Here is an 18,376-nt window from a genome sequence, read left to right as displayed (position 1 = left end):
GATGCTGATTTCCTGGCTCACCCCAAGAAACACTGTTTACCAACAGGAAGGTCTACGTATTTGAGACTGTAATATGAGCAAAATATGTCTATTCTTTGAGACATGATACAATATCATGACTCTTCGTGAGCCCAGTCTCCTGTATAACCTGTTTGTCCATCATCAGAGAATGGGTTAGTTGTGGTTGTCATCCCTGGGTATACGATACCGCTGTCAGATGAACCAGGTCTTCTTGTATCATGAATACATCTCCAAAATAAGGTTTGAGAAAAGCAAGTTACACGATACATCAGGAATCCCATTTGTGGAAGGTTTGAAAACATGGAAAAACAATGCTCTCTATTGTTTATGGATATATAGGAATATAAGTATATTTATATAGACTATACAAATATAGTACTTAGATTTGTATTTTAATAAAATAGAGAAAAATAGCATGAAAGCATGCATAGGCATGATAAACACCAAATTTAGGCAGTGCTTCTGGGATCCAGAGTGAATGGTAAGTTCTTATTTTCCAAATGGATAGTGAGTGTTACGTATTTTTTGGTATGTCTGAAAAGCTTCATTTAATAAATCAGTTCACACCAACAAGAAAGAGAAAATACTCTGCTCATCTCCTTCTTCAAAAAGCCACTTGAGGAATTTTACTTCTGCTTCATCTTCCCTCACCCAAGCGTCCTCTCTCTTCTGTTCACCTCCATGTTTGCCATTCCATTCCGAATAGTCATCACCTCTTGCCTTTTTAAGAGCTCCCTAACTGGATTTCTTCTGCTTTTCACTGGCTTGGAGCACTCCCTGTAGAGCTGTAGTGAGGTTTTTATATTATAAATCAGACCTCATTCACCTGCTCAAAGCCTAATGTCTTCCTGATGCACTTAGAGTAACAGTCCTTCCCTTTACCTTGTCCTGCAAGGCCTGCTTGCTCCCACCATTAACCTTCCTAGTCTCATCTGCCTCAGCTCCACCTGTGTTCTCTGGCCATTCCCTACCTAATAATGCTTAGCCACACTGACGCTTCTGATTTTTGTTTTTGTCTTTTTTTGCCTTTTCTAGGGCGCTCTCACCGCATATAGAGGTTCCCAGACTAGGGGTCGAATCGGAGCTGTAGCCACCAGTCTACACCAGAGCCATAGCAATGCAGGATCTGAGCCACGGCTGCGACCTACAGCACAGCTCACGACAACGCCGGATCCTTAACCCACTGAGCAAGGCCAGGGATCAAACCTGCAACCCCTCGGTTCCTAGTCGGATTCGTTAACCACTGAGCCACAATGGGAACGCCTGACTCATCTGTTCTTAATCCTACTAAACTTCCCATGTTCCCTCTGCCTGCAATGTTTTCTTCCCCAACTTTTATATTGAAGGCTTCATTTTATCATTTAAATCTTAAACTAAATTTCACCTCAGAAGTCTTTTCCATCTAAACGCACTTTCTGTAACATCACCCTCTCTTTTCTGGCATAGGAAAGCAGACAAAAAGTAGACTAAGATCCTAGTTGGCCAACTTGCTGCTGGCTTGCTGATAAGAATTTCCGGGGGACTTTATCAGATGACTCACCCATCTTCAAGCCCTCAGAGGCCTCCTTCTCAAAGGGACAGCCAGAAACAGTGCACCAGATCAGATCCGTTATCTGGGATGAGAGGAATCCAAAATAAACTGAGACAGGATGGAGGTTATTCACTCCTGAATGAGATCACTGGGGTAGCACTGGCAGGAGGGAGAATTAACAGCAGAATAATAAAATTCACCCCTCCTGTTTTCCAACTCCTTATCATCCTTAGTCACATACTTTCCTATGGTTTTTGCATCAACAGAATGGGGGTTTCAAGTGTATCTTGGATACCATGTTTTTGAATGCGCTGTCTATACTTTCAGGTCCACTGAATCAGGTTAAGGTAGAATGTGCTACCTAATATTCTACTTTTTGCACCAAAACTGCATTTTTACGCAGTTGAAGTATGAAGCAGACATGCAGAGTTGGTAAGAAGTAGAAAGTACATTACATTGGAACAATAATGAAGCCATTGGGTATATTACCATCAGTTTTTTATTTTCAATAGGAAAAACTTAAGAATTAAGACATTACGCATAAAACAGAAAAATTGTTAAAGCTAAAAGTTAAAGGCACATTGAGGCAGAATCCTTTTTGGAATCTAATTGTACAAGAATTCATTTTACATATGAAGAAAACAAATCTGGGAAAATTATGATGAAGTTTTTCATCACCGACAATTTCTGGAAAACATAAAATTGACTATGTTTTCTCATAGAGGAGCAATGTAAACATATGAGGCTATATTTCTGTACCAGAATTTAGCATTTGAAGAAGCCTCTGATCTAATCATCAGTATGTCCTAAGTGCCCTAAAGGTCAATACTAGTTTAAAATACTATTCCTAGTTCTACTGAAGGGACATAAATATAACGCCCTAAAGGTCTATATTGATTTAAAATACTATTCCTAGTTCTACTGAAGGGGCATAAATGTAGGGTAATGTGAATAACAAAAGGACTAATAACTGCCTATGTCGTAAGAAAATGTAATAAGAGACCTAAAGTGAAGGTACTCTAGTGAATGTTTTATCATCTTACATGTCATCTTAGAATTTAGGATGTTGCTGGGGAAAGAGATGGCAAAAGACTCTTTTAAAAGTTCTCCAAATATATGAAAACTTTCTTTTGATATAGTTTCCTGAAACAGGCAGAAGCATTCAGTCACCTCATTCAGGCTAGAGATATTTCTCCACAGAAAACCTGACCAGGTATGCATACATCCTATCTTCTCAGTTCACACAAAGCTAAAATTGTATGGGTTGAGCATCAGAGAGAAAGTCATTCTACGGCTTATTACACTTGCTGTTACTAGAGTATTTTTCAATCATAGGAAACTATAGAAGCAGCCAACTGATCACGAGCACAGACTTTACAAAGAGCTTAAAAACACCTTGCCTTTGTCTGTGAAGGTGGCCAAAGGAGTGAGGTTACACTGAGGTTGGTTGTTTACGGGCAGAAAGCAGAATGTAACCATCTGAAATGCTATACTTTGGGGCAGGGGGGGCTTTTTCTATAAAGAAACCTAATTTAGCTATAGGTGAAACACATCACACAACTGTTTTCCTCTCACTTCCTCAAGGTGGTTCTCTTAAGGTAGTTAGTTTCTTCCACGTGTGGATTTTCGGCAAATGATACGGGGCTATCTGGAGATGTGAGGAAGAACCTGTTTATTACCAAGACCTAATTAAAGAAAAACCTAACTCTAAGGGAAGCCAGTCTAGTAAATAATCTAGCACCACTGCTGGAAAAAGCACCTAATCCTTCACATTAACACATCATGGTGGCTATTTTACCACAGCAACCTGAGATCCCAAAGGCTTCCTAACCAGGTTTATGTTATGCAGCACCTAAAAACCCTTGTTCTAGTCCTGACTTAGTGTTATTTAGAAATTACTTTGGATGCATCCTTGACTTGGTGCCCAGGGCAGGGTTCAGTGTGGTCTTTGGAACACCCTGTCTTGGGCATGGATTACGCCTTTCTTGGAGTCGTTGCCTTCCCCGGATTAAGGATTCCAGGTACCACTGCTCCTGCTGCAGCAGCTGCTGCTGCTGCTTTAAATGGCTGTGAGTAGCCTCCAACTTCTGGCATTTCTGAATTAGCTGTGGTAGTTCCTTCCGTAACCGCTGGTGCTGTTTGTTGATGCTACCATGGAACTCGGAAGCATACTGCTTTGCTGCCTTCTCTAAGGCTTGGTTCTTGCTGTTCAGCTCCTTTGTTGGTCTCTTTCCCAACTGCCTTGCGTCTAGCTCGCTCAGTTGTGCCTCCAGTAATGCTTTTTCCTGGAAGAACTGAACCAGTACAGCCTGTTTCTTTACAGCTGTCTCAGCCTGGGTTTTCTTTATCTCCTGCTGCAGTGTCCGAATTTCTCTCTCCTGGTTCTCCTTTACTATGGAAATGTCCCTCATTGCCTCCAACTGCTGATTCAAGTTGGACAGGATCTTTTCCTTCTGCAGGAGCTCTGTTTTAAGCTCTGATTTTTTCTTTGCATATTTAGAGGCTAATTCTTGTCTCTTTTGTTCAATCTCCCCACTTTGGTGTAAATAGTCGTTCCACAGCTTCTCAATTCGCTGTTTACACTCCTCTGTTTGCTTGGTCAGGTATTCCAGAAAGAACTGGTTTTCCTTCTTGACATGTGCCTTTTCTGCAAGCAGCTGCCTAGTATCCCCCATTATAGGTTCTAGCCGGATTTGAGTTTCTTTGATTTGCTTGTCCAGCTTCATCATTTCTACTATTGCCTTTTCTTTAAACCTCTTCTCTCTCTTTGTTAGCTTCTCTGGCTTGAGAAAATTATTTAGGAAGCGAAGATCTGGTTGAAGGGAACTACTGGAGTCCTCAGCCAATCTGAAGGAAGAACAAGCGAGACATTCCCCCATCAGGAAAAGTTAGGAAAGAATCTTAAAAATGCACACCTGTACCTCCACATCCCAAATACTTGGGAGCCCTGGAGTTCCCGTCATGGTTCAGGGGTTAACGAATCCGACTGGGAACCATGAGGTTGTGGGTTCGATTCCTGGTCTTGCTCAGTGGGTTAAGGATCCAGCGTTGCCGTGAGCTGTGTGTGGTGTAGGTCGCCGACGCGGCTCGGATCTGGCATTGCTGTGGCTGTGGCATACGCTGGCAGCTACAGCTCCTATTAGAGCCCTAGCCTGGGAACGTCCATATACCAGGGCTTCGGCCCTAGAAAAGACAAACAACAATAAAAAACAAATATTTGGAAGCACCTATGATGTTCCTCACACAAGGCACCGGCATCGGGAATAGGACTAAGGGTAAAGACGTTGAGAGTGTAGTTTACAACCCACACTACGCCTTCACCGCAACCCTGCGAGGTAGTATCTCAAATGTAAAGAGGAGAGAACAGGTTTAGAGAACTTAAGTGGCCTGGCCACAATATACACCGCCAGCGGGTGGCAGAACCTGGGCTTGAAACCCAGATCTCAAGGCTTAACTGCACACTACAGGCACTCCGAAGGGCCGCAGAAGCCATCTGGCCGGTCGGGAGTTAGGGCATAGGGCTCGGCTCTTCCACCACCTTTCCGGGTGCCCAAGGCGCTTTGAGGGGAGGGATGCGCTCCTTCAGTACCTACTTGACAAACTCGGCAACCAAACGTTCCTCCCCCAAGCCTCGGCGCAGCTCCTTTGGGGAGGCCGTCAGGGAGCCAGCGCTAGAGCCGGGGGCCGGCGACACGCGGACACCGCGTCGCAGTCTAGAGGGTTTTCCCAGTTTCTCCCGACGGGTCTCTGGAGGTCTCGGAGCGGCCCAGCAACTCCGGGGCTCGCATACAGCCCGGGTCCTGGCCTGTCCAGCTCTGAGCCGCTTAACCTCCTCGGCTGCCGGACCAGCCCTAGCGGCTGGTTCTCCCGCGGCTCGGTTTCCTGCTCGCAGCGGGTCGGCAGGAAAACGCCCTCTCTTGACTCTCGTACTGTGTGAGCCCGGGGGTCCCCTGTCCTCCCACCCGCCTGGGGTCCGCAGCTGTGTCCTTAGCAGGCCTCGCCCGACGACGGTGAGCTGCTCTGGGGCTGACCCCTTCCAGTTGTCGTCCCAGTGTCTCCACCTCCCCGTCTCTGTCCCTAGTTGGGCCCCCATCCGGGTCCGGACGGACAGACACTAAGGCGCACGTCTCTCCCCTTGGTCCTGCCCTCCCGGGCCAGTTGGGTTTGGTTCGGTTCGGTTCGGTTTGGTTCTAGTCTCATTCAGCGTCCCGAACCTCGCGGGAGTCTCTCTAGCTACGACCGTCTCTATGGTCGAGTGGGCGGAGCCAGGAGCAAGATGGCTGCGCCCGAAGCTGCCACGGTGCCGCAAGCTTCCGGGGGTCCCCGGGCTCCGGCGTGCCTGTTGGTGCTGGGAATGGCGGGGTCTGGGAAAACCACCTTTGTACAGGTGACCTACACGGCGCGGGCGGAGTAGGGGCGCGGTGGAAGTTGTCTGTGGCGGGCGTAAGGCCAGGGAGAAAGGGAGGGAGATCTCTGGGGAGTTGGAGGGTACCGGCGCCAGGCTTTTAGGGTCTTGCCAGCAACTCCGGTTCCTTCCTCGGTGAACCCTTCTCAGATCCTCACTTGGGTTCATTTAGCCTCTTTCTGAGCCCCCTCAGTGCCTACGAGGTATGACCGTACTTGAAATTGTCTTGTCGGCCAACTCCTCAAAGGTAGAGGCTTACAAGGAATCCTGGCAGGTAATACAGTGCTAGCACACAGGCTTTCGGTGTAGATTCCTAAAGAATTCTATCTGGGGTGCCTCCTGTGTGTCAGGCACTGGGGATACAGCGGAAATGAAGTAACAAGGTTCCCGCTTAGGTGGAATTTAAGTTTTGTGGGAGATATGGAAACCCCGTCGTCCCCCCCGCCCCCCTAGTCAATACTTGATGGAGAGTACGATGTGTGATGAAGAAACGTTGCATTCAACTGAGAGTGATTGTTGGAGGTGGAGATCAGAGGTGGATATTTAAGGTAGAGGGAAATGCAAGTGCAAAATTCCTCTGGTAAGTTGGATAGAGGGGTGGGAGTTCTCTCTTGGTTCTGTATCATGCCTCTTGGTCTCAGTCTATCCCTCTCTCCATATCTCTGCAGAGGCTCACCGGACATCTGCATAGTCAAGGCTCTCCACCTTATGTGATCAACCTGGACCCAGCTGTGCATGAAGTTCCCTTTCCTGCCAATATTGGTGAGTAAACTGTACCAGAACTGGTGTGAAGTTTCTCAGAGAGTGGAAAACTGTCAGCCTATCCATCAGGCTTAAATGCTTTCATTTTTGATGTTGTCTAGCATTTCCCTTGGATTTGCTAGCATCCTTAGGCTTCTTCCCGATGATCATTTTCTCTTTGTTTACTCCTTCCCCCTTTCTAAATTTCTTTCCTTATCACCTACCATTTTCATTACCTCTCTTTGACTTTAGGGTGTGAGACTATGGTATTTGGGAAAATGAAGTGACAGAAAGTCAGTCTTTTGGCTTCTAAGCTGTAAATCCTTCAGCAGGCTCTGATACATAAACCTTGTTTTTATAGTTTCTTCCAGTTTGGATGATTTTTTTTTTTTTTTTTTTTTTTTTTTTTTTTTTTTTTTTTTTTTTTTTTTTTTTTTTTTTTTTTTTTTTTTTTTTTTTTTTTTTTTTTTTTTTTTTTTTTTTTTTTTTTTTTTTTTTTTTTTTTTTTTTTTTTTTTTTTTTTTTTTTTTTTTTTTTTTTTTTTTTTTTTTTTTTTTTTTTTTTTTTTTTTTTTTTTTTTTTTTTTTTTTTTTTTTTTTTTTTGGAGCATGAGTGTCTTGAACAGTAATTTGCTTACTGCAGTAGTTTGCTTTCAAAGTTACATGGAGAAATGTGTGTAAATATGCCTGTATGTGGTTGTGCGAGACGTTCCCTCCCTGTTATCATCAGACTTGACTATAAAAAAGATTAAGAATGGATATGATGCAGAGTCCTGATTCTTGATAGGATCTAGGCATCCTGATCTCCACAGACTATTCCTGGGTATTAGGCTTTTCCCTACTGGTTTCTTTTTAATTCTATTAAGCTTGTACTCCAGTGCTGATAAAGGAAAACTTTGTATTAAGAAGCAGAAATCATTATGGGAAGAGTTTTGGGAAAAAAAGTTCCCATCGTTTCACTTAAAGGATGGAACTCTAATAGTTGATGGAGAAGGTCTGCTGACTGCTAGATAGGTTTGGTTAGATATTACTGGACAGATCAATTTTTAAAATTTTAAATTCCATCCACATAATTTTTTTCTGATTTTATTGAGGTATAATTGATATGCAGCATTGTATATGATGAAGTTGTACAGCATAATGATTTGATTTACATACTCCTGAAGTGGTTACCATAGTTTAGTGAACATTTATCATCTCATATAGATACAAAATTAAAGAATAGAAAAAAAGTTTGTTTTCCTTGTGAATGAGAACTCTTAGCAACTTTCATTTATAGTGTAGAACAGTGCTCATTACATTTATAACGTTGTGTATAAATCCCTAGCATTTATTCATATTAGCACCGGAAGTTAGTACTTTTTTTTTTTTTTTTTTTTTTGGTCTTTTTGCCTTTTCCAGGCTGCTTCCATGGCATATGGAGGTTCCCAGGCTAGGGGTCGAATCAGAACTACAGCTGCCGGCCTAGGCCATAGCCATGGCAATGAGGGATCTGAGCCATGTCTGTGACCTACACCACAGCTCACAGCAACACCAGATCCTTAACCCACTGAGCGAGGCCAGGGATCAAACCCACAACCTCATGGTTCCTAGTCGGATCCGCTTCCACTGTGTCACAATGGGAACTCCAACCTTTATAAAAATATTATCTGTATTACTTTTGTTATCAGTAAACGAAGAGTAAGGAAATAAACCTTTTTTCTTGATTTAGCTCCCCTTTTCTATGAATGTGGTCAGTAGGTATTTAAATTGTATATAACTTTCCTCCTTGTCTCAGACCATCCTTACTGTAGCTTGAGAGAACTCCTAGCCTAACATTTTTATTGGCAGTTACTTAGCAGTTATCCTTGGCTGTAAGGAAGGGAACCAGTGTGAAGCTGGAGAAATTGCTAGAAGACAGTACTGACAACAGAAGCCTCAAAAGCTAGTTTCAGTTTCTTGTTGGGAGGGAAGGTACTTAGAGGATACCTTCTGTCCTCCTAGTCTCCTCCTGATCTTACTTCTTTGATTATCACAATTCTGTGATCTTAGCTTGAAAATTTATTCTATTATTTTTTTTGTCTTTTTGCCTTTTCTAGGGCCGCATCCACGGCATATGGAGGTTCCCAGGCTAGGGGTCCAATTGGGCCTGTAGCTGCCGGCCTATGCCACAGGCACAGCAACGTGGGATCCGAGCTGCATCTGTGACCTACACCACAGCTCATGGCAATGCCGGATCCTTAACCCACTGAGCAAGGCCAGGGATCGAACCTGCAACCTCTTGGTTCCTAGTCAGATTTGTTAACCACTGAGCCACGACAGGAACTCCCTTAGCTTGAAAATTTAGAAAACAGATTTGAAAAGTAACTCGGGTGCTAAGAGAGAAACTGATTTGTTTCCTTAGAGAAAGCAGAGATGACTTGAGAGACCTGTGGCTTAGATATTATGGGTGGAGAGTCTTAAATTGTATTGTTTCTTTTTCTTTCTTTTTTTTTTTTTTTTGTCTTTTTGCCATTTCTTGGGCCGCTCCTGCGGCCCGTGGAGATTCCCACACCAGGGGTCAAATCGGAGCTGTAGCCACTGGCCTACGCCAGAACCACAACAACTCGGGATCTGAGCCGCATCTGCGACCTACACCACAGCTCACGGCAACGCCGGATCCTTAATCCACTGAGCAAGGCCAGGGATCGAACCCGCAACCTCATTGTTCCTAGTCGGATTCGTTAACCACTGATCCATGATGGGAACTCCTGTATTGTTTCTTATGTGCTAAATTCCAGCTCATTCTTTCTTTTTTTCCCCCCAGATATTCGTGACACTGTGAAGTATAAAGAAGTCATGAAACAGTATCCTTTTCCACATCTGCTTGGTTGGCTCATCCCTGGCTAGTTACAGTCCATATATTGTGTGGCTTTGAAAAAGTGTTTGTGCCTTTCTTTGTGAAATATGCCAGTAAAAGCACTTGATCGCTTTCAAGTAATTTTATGGAGAGGAGGGAGGATGAATATGGGGAGAGGCATTGTAGGTGATTAGAAATCCTCGCTCAGCTTGTGAGTTCCATTTTCTGCCATTGTCTCAAACAGCAGGCTGCTGTAATTAGAGAGCATGGAGAATGAGAGGCTGGCTGGGGGTGTGTCTGGGTCCTAGAAGATAATATTGTCCTGGTCCATACATCCATTGGCCATCATCTTCTTAGACTGGGAAACTCAAAGATTAGTAGAATCAACTCTTAGTCCATTTGCTGTGTGAATTGACTTACTTTTCCTGTAGGTAAGTCTAGGTAAGAAGACTAATTCTAATCCACGGGTGGTTTAATGAGTAGGAAGACCAGTGCAAGGGGTGGTATAGAGATGGTTTTCATGGTTAATGCTATCAGGCTGTCACTGCCTGACACATCTCTCTGTTCCATTTTGGTTCCATTTTGCATGGCCATCCCTAAATGTTACCAATGAGTGAGCTAGATGTCAATAATGAATGTTTCTCAGTGGGGTTAAGTAAGATTTTGTGGTACATACTAGTCAATGGAACATTAATGTAATGTGCTTTTTTGGGTGCCAGATTATCTAGATATGAACTTTATCACTTAAACTGATCTATAAGCAGTTTAAATCCTCAACTTAGTGTCTAGGTATGGACTTGGACCGAACGGCGGCATAGTGACCTCACTCAATCTCTTTGCTACCAGATTTGATCAGGTATGTCTTTATTTATGTAGACGTGGCTGTGTCAAAACCTGTGACTCTTAAATGCCTTAGCTTGACCACACTGGGAAAGAAGGGCAGTCCAGCTGCATGTCAGTATAGAGCATAAGGAGGCATTTTGATGGACAGAGAAGGAGGCTGTGAGAGGATGATCACCAGAGTGAGAGACTTCACATTGAACAATTGCAGCAGCCAGTAAAACAGACACCCAAGAGGCCTGGCTTCTTTTTTTTGGCTACTCCGTGGCATATGAAGTTCCCAGGCCAGGAATCAGCACTGGGCTGGGGATCAAACCTGCGTCCTGGCACTACAGAGACACCATTGATCCTGCAGCGCCACAGCGGGAACTCCCTGGGTTCTCTTCTGGAACTGTTGTTGGCTTGCAGTATTACCCTGAGGGTAAGGTGGAGGGATGGGGAGTGAGATGGAGGCATGGAACAATAATGGGCTTTTTACTTGTGACAAGTGGTTGTCGTCTGTTAGGTTTTCTCTGTCATATTCTACTTCCTTAAGAGTCTTTTGGAGGAGTTGCTTCTGTGACACAGTGGGTTTAAGGATCCGGCATTGCCGCAGCTGTGGCATAGGTCACAGCTGTGGCTTGGATTTGATCCTTGGCTCAAGAACTTCCATATGCTGAGGGTGCAGCTGAAAAAGAAAAAAAAAAAAACAAAACAAAACAAAGTGTTTTGCAACCATTAACTTTTTACCCTGATTTCACTTAATGAGACAGGCTGTTAACTTGTTACTGACAGTGATCAAATCTTAACTCCTGAGGTTTTTGCCCTGTGTTCCAGAATGTTGTGGGTCTGCAGATGTGGCTGTGTTTCTTTGGTTCCCTGAGCCTGTTAGTTGGTATCCTCAGGCGGAGAACATAGAGAATCAGTGGTTTATGATGCCTAAGAGGTGGGCCACTCTGGAAAGAGCCCTGTGATTTTCTTGTTGAACTTGGATCCTGTTGTAATTGGCATTTTTTTCTTTTAGGTGATGAAATTCATTGAGAAGGCCCAGAACACATCTAAGTGAGTGGTTTCAGTCTAATGCCTGTTTAATACTTTGTAGTTCTAATGTTTCTCAGTTTTTTGAAGTTATTTGGGGATGCTGTCAAATTCTGAAAGGGTATAATTTGAGATGAAACTATGTTAACTGAAAAAATCGGGGGCAAGAAGACAGTTAAGATGCTTTACAGTGTAGGAGTTCCTGTTGTGGTTCATTGGGGTAAGAATCTGACACAGCGTATGTGGAAATGTGGATTCAATCTCTGGCCTTGCTAAATGGGTTAAGGATCTGGTGTTGCCTGCAAGCTGCGGCGTAGGTTGCAGAAACAGCTCAGACCCTGCGTTGCTGTGCCTGTGGCACAGGCTGGCAGCTGCAGCTCCAATTCTACCCCTAGCCCAGGAACTTCCATATGCCGCAGGTGCGGCTGTGAAAAGAAAAAAGGAAGAAAAAAAAGATGCTCTACAGTGTAGAGCTCAATGTAATAGTATCCCGCCCCCAGTCATGTTGGAATATGTTCCTGGCTTCTTAGGAGGTAAATGAATGTGGACTCATTCACTTATCCACTTGCCTTCTCTTGATTGTAGGCATTAAAGTCTCTGAAATATCTTTCAATCCTTGTTAAAATTAATATAATTTACATGATTTGGAGAGAATATTTTTTAATTTAAAAAGTATCAGGGCGTTCCCTTTGTGGCTTATCAGGTTAAGAACCCAGTGAGTATCCACGAGGGCTTGGGATCGATCCCTGGCCCTGCTCAGTGGGTCAAGGATCCAGCATTGCCATGAGCCGTGGTGTAGGTCATAGACGTGCCTCAGATCCCATGTTGCTGTGACTGTGGTGTAGGCTGGTAGCTGCAGTTCCGATTCGACGCCTCGCCTAGGAACTTCCATATACCACAGGCGTGGCCCTGAAAAAGCAAAATAAAATAAAATAAAATACATAATTTGGTGGGTTTTAGCATAGTCACAAAGTTGTGTGTTGATCAGAATGACATACTTTCAGATCATTTTTCATCCTCTCCAAGAGAAACACCCTGCTCATTAGTGGTCCCTGGGTTCTCCTTTCCTCCACGCTCCTGGTGGCTGCAGGCACCATTTACATCCTCACCAGCAGTGTATTGAGGGTTCCAATTTCCATACATCCTTGTCAGTACTTGTTGTTTTTGATTGGAAGCATCTTAGTGGGTGGGAAGTAGTATCACATTGTGGTTTTGATATGTATGTCTTAAATGATTAATTATGTTGAGCCTCGTTTAGTGTACTTCTTGGCCATTGGTATATATTTGGAGAAGTGGAGACATGTTTATTCAAATTTTTTGCCTTTTTTTTAAAAAGGAAGTTTCAGGTGCACATAATTTGACCTCTGTGTACATTGCACAGTGGTCACCCCCAAGTGTCCCGTTACCATCTGTCCTCATACAGTTGATCTTCTTCATCCCTTCTGTCCACCCACAGCCACTTTGTCCTCTCATAACCACCAGTTTGTTATCTGTGAGCTTTCTTTTGATGGGTTGGTGGGGTTCCCCCGCCCCCATTCCTTTCCTTCCGTTTCTTTCTTTCCTTTCTTTTTCAGATTATTCCATGTATGAGTGAAATCACATGATAGTTGTCCTTTTCCTTCTGACTTCTTTTTACTTAGCCTAATACCGTCTGGTTCATCCGTGTTGTCACAAATAGCAAGATTTTATTCTCTTTTTTTTTTATATAGCTAAATAGCATTCCATTGTGTATAAACTACATCTTCTTTATCCATTCGTTCATTGGTAGACACTTTGGCTGCTTCCATATCTTTGCTATTGCACATAATGCTGCATTGAACATAGGGGTGCATTTATTTATTTTTAATAATTAGTGTGGTTTTTTATCCAAATATATATATCTTATATTTTTTCTAATTAGTGTTTTTATATTCTTTGGGTAAGTACTCAGAAGTGGAATCATTGGATCTATAGTGTCTCTAAGATATTACTTGGGTTCATTACTGCTGAGCCATAAAGGGAACTCCCCCCATTCTTAATTTTTTTTTTTTTTTTTTTTTTTGGTCTTTCTGCCATTTCTTGGGCCTCTCCCTCGGCATATGGAGGTTCCCAGGCTAGGGGTCTAATCGGAGCTGTAGCCACCAGCCTACGCCAGAGCCACAGCAACGTGGGATCCGAGCCACGCCTGCAACCTACACCACAGCTCACGGCAACGCCAGATCCTTTAACCCACTGAGCAAGGCCAGGGACCGAACCTGCCACCTCATAGTTCCTAGTCAGATTCGTTAACCACTGCGCCACGATGGGAACTCCCCATTCTTAATTTTTAAAGGAATTTTCCTACTGTTTTTCATAGAAGCTGCACCAGTTTATATTCCTACCAACAGTGTATGACAGTTTCCTTTTTTCTACATCCTATTGAGCACTTGTTATTTATCTGTTTGATAAGAGCCATTCTAACAGGTGTGAAGTGATAATTTCATTGTGGTTTTGATTTGCATTTCCCTAATAATTAGTGATTGTTATCTTTTCATGTGCCTGTTGGCCATCTGTATGTCTTCTTTGGAGAAATGTCTACATATTCGGACCCACTGAACCAGGCCAGGGATTGAACCCACATCCTCATGGAGACTCTGTTGGGTTCTTAATCCACTGGGCCACAACGGGAACTCCTAGTATTGATTATGATTTTCTTTGCCATGCAGAAGCTTTTTCATTTGCTGTAGTCCCACTTGCTTCTTTTTGCTTTTGATTTCCTTGCCTTTGGAGTCAGACCCACAAAAACTTTACTAAGACAGATGTCAGTGAGCTTACCACCTGTGTTTTCTTGCAGGAAGTTAATGCTTTCAGGTGTTAGATTCAAGTCTTTCATTCCATTTGAATTAATTTTTGTGTCTGGAGTGGTCTAGTTTCATTTTCTAGCGTGTGTCTCTCTTTTCCAGCATCATTTCTCAAAGAGACTTTCCTTTCTCCATTGTATGTTCTTGGCTCCTTTGTTGTCAGTTAATTGTCCGCATAATGTGTGGGTCTTTGCCTTTTTTTTTTGGCCATAGCCACTGCATGTGGTAGTTCCTAGGCCAGGGATTGAACATATGCTATGGCAGTGACTGAAACCACTGCAGTGACAATGCTGGATCCTTAACCCTCTGTGCCACAAGGGAATCTTCAATCTGTGCTCTTAAAAACAGCTTTATTGAGATATAGTTTATATTCCATACAATTTACGCATTTAAATTGTACAGTGCTTTGGCTTTTAGTATCGCTGCAGAATTATATAGCTGTCATCACAATCAGTTTTAGAACGATTCATCCCCGCAGGAAGAGACCCTCTTCTTTTAGTTATTGCTTTCCTGTTCTTCCTCCTTCCCCTCCATTTTTCTTCACTGGCACCCTAAGTAACTGGTTTGTTTCCTGAGAGATTTCTACTCTGGTTTTGCTTATCTGCCATGTCAAAAAATTTTTTTGGCCATACCTGTGGCATGTGAGAGGTCCCAGGCCAGCGATCAAACCCTCGCCACAGCAGTGACAACACCAGATCCTTAACCTACTGAGCCACCAGCGAACTCCCCTTATCTCCCATTTTAATGCAGTGTGTTTCTAAACTGTGTGTTTTCTCTGTGATCATTTGCTGCCCCTGCCAATTGGCCTGAACATTGGACATTGAACAAAGCCTGGGGGAAGGGGGTGTGCACTTTAGGGCAATGGGAAAAAGGGAGACTGAGCAGTATGAAGAGGTTATATCAATCTTCAATAACCTGATGTTAATGTTTGTTGGTTTCTTTTTTTTGACTATGCCTGAGGCATATGGATGTTCCTGGGCCAGGGATTGAACTTGTGCCACAGCAATGAATGACCTGAGCCACTGCAGTGACAACACCGGATCCTTAACCTGCTGTACCGCAAGGGAACTTCTGGATGTTCCTGTTTTGTGGGATGGAATATCTTTGAGAATGCATAAATAAAAACTTTGTTAATGGTCTTTTTTGACACAGGTATGTCTTAATTGACACACCTGGACAGATTGAAGTGTTCACCTGGTCAGCTTCTGGGACAATCATCACTGAGGCCCTGGTGAGTATTCGAGGACTTGGTACAGAGAGTAGGTAGAGAGCCAGACAGGAGACGCTTCTACTTATGGCCTGGGATCCTAGGGATAGAGACATAGCGCTCTGCACGCCTGCTCATGTGGTTTTTCCTTGCGACAGAAGGTAGGAAAAGAGTTTGGGGACAGGTCAAAAATCTGTCTGACTAAAGCTTTGATTATTTTGTGGCTTTAGGCATCCTCGTTTCCAACGATTGTCGTTTACGTAATGGACACTTCTCGAAGTACCAATCCAGTGACCTTCATGTCCAATATGCTCTATGCCTGCAGGTAATTCATCATGACTGGGCACAGTGTTATGTCAAAGTGCGACGTCTCCGTTTTTCCTTCATTGTTCAGTGCTGAGTCCTTGCCCCTAGATTTGTACTCATTCAGATTCGCCACTGCCTTTAGTGGCTCTGGGTTGGGGAGGGAAAAGAAGCACATATACCATTGGCATTCTCTAGCAGCACCTTCTCATCCTCCTTCCTTGTTTGTTACAGAGTCGGTGATGAATGAATGTGAACCCTCTGGTAGTTGTCCCCAGTTGAAAGAAATCCAGTTCTGAATAGATTAGAGTCCCCTGGTCTAAGTGATTTTTTTTTTTCTGTGTTGTGATAGGAAGAGTGAAATTATAACATGAGGAAAGACTGTGAATAAAAACATTCATCCATAATTCTAAATGTACGTGTTTCCCTAAGTGTGGTGGTGCCATTAGGAGGGGAAAGACATGTTTCACTAGCCTATGTTAGTGCATTAGACCGAGGAGCAAAGCAGGCCATTATTAACACTGAATTTTATTTTGGGAGTATGCAAAAGTAGTCACCCTGACTTGTCTCTTCTTTTTTTTTTTTTTTTTTTTTTTTTTAGTGTCACACCCATGCATATGGAGATTCCCAGGCTAGGGGTCTAATCGGAGCTACAGCTGCCGGCCTACACCACAGCCACAGCAATGGGGGATCCAAGCTCACGGCAACGCCGGATCCTTAACCCACTGAGCGAGGCCAGGTATGAACCCTCAACCTCATGGTTCCTAGTTGGATTCATTTCTGTTGTGCCACAACGGGAACTCCCTGACTTGTCTCTTCTGATATGACAAGGAATGTCCCTTCCTGTTAGACACAAGAAATCTTAGTCCAAATAGAATCTAATGTTTGATGGTATGATTTTGTCTTCATATTAATGGTTTAAAAGACAATTATTTGGAGTTCCCATCGTGGCTTAGTGGTAATGACCCTGACTAGTATCCATGAGGATGTGGGTTTGATCCCTGGCCTCACTCAGTGGGTTAAGGATCTGGCGTTGCCGAGAGCTGTGTAGGTTGCAGGCATCGAGTGGATCCCGAGTTGCTATGGCTATGGTGTAGGCCAGCAGCTACAGCTCTGATTCAAGCCCCAGCCTGGGAACTTCCATATGCCTAGAGTGTGGCCCTTAAAAAAAGGACAATTTTTTGGTAAACAACACACACAGGATCAGTACCAAAGCATTATTACTCTGAGAGAGAGAGTGTGTATGTGTGGTGTTTGCTTGATGGTGGTGGTGGTTTCCTGCTTAGGAGGGGAGAAAATGTGAGTGCTGTGTAAGAATCGATACCTGTATTTAGAATCTGAACTCAGTTCCATCAGACGGCTCACAGGCAAGCAAGAGCTTAAGTGCTTTTACTAATAATGCCTTGATGTTTGATTTTCAGCATCTTGTACAAAACCAAGCTGCCTTTTATTGTGGTCATGAATAAAGTAAGTAGATTCTTTTGTTGTGACTGAATATTTCTTTTTCATCAGAACTTTGTGTTATTAGAAGTTTGGGTAGGTGAGAAGAATTATTTCAGATGCTGGAGACAGATTCACACTAACCTGAAGCAAAGTCATGAGCACTGCTAGGAAATGGATTCAATCAAATTGAATGAATATTTATCACCGATTCTTTTCCAAAGTAATTTTGGGCCTGATAGAGTTAGTGGCTTGTTGGAGTGGAAGAGGAAACAGGGGAAGCAGATAAAGAAAATATATGAATGATTGCTCTTTGCTGTCACCACTTACTGAAGAAGTTTTTTTTCCACTGTCTGATTTCATTTCTGGTTGCTGATAGTTGACTTCTCTCTGCTCCAGACTGACATCATTGATCACAGCTTTGCAGTGGAATGGATGCAGGATTTTGAGGCTTTCCAAGATGCCTTGAATCAAGAGACTACATACGTCAGTAACCTGACTCGTTCAATGAGCCTGGTGTTAGATGAGTTTTACAGCTCACTCAGGGTAAACTGTCTCTCCTGCTTATGCCGTCACTCTTCCAGATAACCTCTTGACCCAAAGGGCTGCCTTTGAACCTGTTTTAGACAGGAAGTTCAGGAGTTCCTGCTGTGGCGCAGTGGGTTAAGAATCCAACTGTAGTGGCTTGGGTTGCTGTGGAGGTGTGGGTTCAATCCCTGGCCTAACATAGTGTGACCTGGTGTTGCCACAGCTGTAGTGTAGGCCACAGCTGTGGCTTGGGTTTGATCTCTGGCCTGGGAACTTCCATATGTTGCAGATGCAGCTGAAAAATAAGAAAAAGGAAAGGTAGTTCATTACCTTTTGAAAAGTGTTTTTTTTTTTTTTTTTTTTTTGGTCTTTTTGCCTTTTCTAGGGCCGCTCCCATGGCATATGGAGGTTCCCAGGCTAGGGGTCAAATCGGAGCTGTAGCCGCCAGCCCACACCACAGCCACAGCAACGTGGGATCCGAGCTGCGTCTGTGAGCTATACAGCATAGCTCACGGCAATGCGGGATTCTTAACCCACTGAGCGAGGCCAGGGATCAAACCTGCAACCTCATGGTTCCTAGTCAGATTGTTAACGACTGCACCATGGCAGGAACTCCCCTCTTGAAAAGTTTTTAAGGCATTGCTTATAAAAGACTAGAAGTTGGAGTTCCTGTCGTGACTCAGTGGGTTACAAACTGACTAGTATCC

At 43.5% G+C, this 18,376-nt stretch overlaps 2 protein-coding genes across 3 annotated transcripts in view; one reads left to right on the top strand and one right to left on the bottom strand.

The window, feature by feature from the left end:
- Window positions 397–5,809, bottom strand: CCDC121 (coiled-coil domain containing 121). 2 transcript variants are annotated; one of them, XM_003125283.3, is made up of 2 exons: window positions 5,146–5,809; window positions 397–4,399 (listed from the first exon to the last, which is right to left on the bottom strand). In XM_003125283.3, the coding sequence occupies exons 1-2, from the start codon at window positions 5,643–5,645 to the stop codon at window positions 3,448–3,450; spliced, it is 1,452 nt and encodes a 483-aa protein (XP_003125331.2). In that variant the 5' UTR covers window positions 5,646–5,809; the 3' UTR covers window positions 397–3,447. The 2 variants fall into 2 exon arrangements, with proteins under 2 accessions (XP_003125331.2, XP_020943335.1); XM_021087676.1 differs by having other exon boundaries at window positions 5,142–5,788.
- GPN1 (GPN-loop GTPase 1) overlaps window positions 5,789–18,376 on the top strand; it is a 24,056-nt gene continuing 11,468 nt past the window's right edge. The window contains exons 1-9 of the mRNA XM_003125289.5: window positions 5,789–5,939; window positions 6,626–6,719; window positions 9,483–9,522; window positions 10,305–10,371; window positions 11,359–11,396; window positions 15,344–15,422; window positions 15,629–15,723; window positions 17,123–17,168; window positions 17,541–17,687. Coding sequence (XP_003125337.3) covers window positions 5,829–5,939; window positions 6,626–6,719; window positions 9,483–9,522; window positions 10,305–10,371; window positions 11,359–11,396; window positions 15,344–15,422; window positions 15,629–15,723; window positions 17,123–17,168; window positions 17,541–17,687 — 717 coding nt within the window. The 5' untranslated portion in view covers window positions 5,789–5,828. The remainder of the gene's footprint in view (window positions 5,940–6,625; window positions 6,720–9,482; window positions 9,523–10,304; window positions 10,372–11,358; window positions 11,397–15,343; window positions 15,423–15,628; window positions 15,724–17,122; window positions 17,169–17,540; window positions 17,688–18,376) is intronic.

Source organism: Sus scrofa, chromosome 3 (assembly GCF_000003025.6).
Source record: "Sus scrofa isolate TJ Tabasco breed Duroc chromosome 3, Sscrofa11.1, whole genome shotgun sequence".
NCBI classification, from domain to species: Eukaryota; Metazoa; Chordata; class Mammalia; order Artiodactyla; family Suidae; genus Sus; species Sus scrofa.
This window is presented reverse-complemented; position numbering and strand designations above follow the sequence as displayed.

Excerpts from the sequence above, each read along its gene's own strand:
- CCDC121 (XM_003125283.3), bottom strand. The coding sequence starts at position 5,645 with ATGGGGGCCCAACTAGGGACAGAGACGGGGAGGTGGAGACACTGGGAC. Across the intron at positions 4,400-5,145 it reads TTGGTTGCCGAGTTTGTCAA|ATTGGCTGAGGACTCCAGTA; the intron begins GTAGGTACTGAA and ends TTCTTCCTTCAG.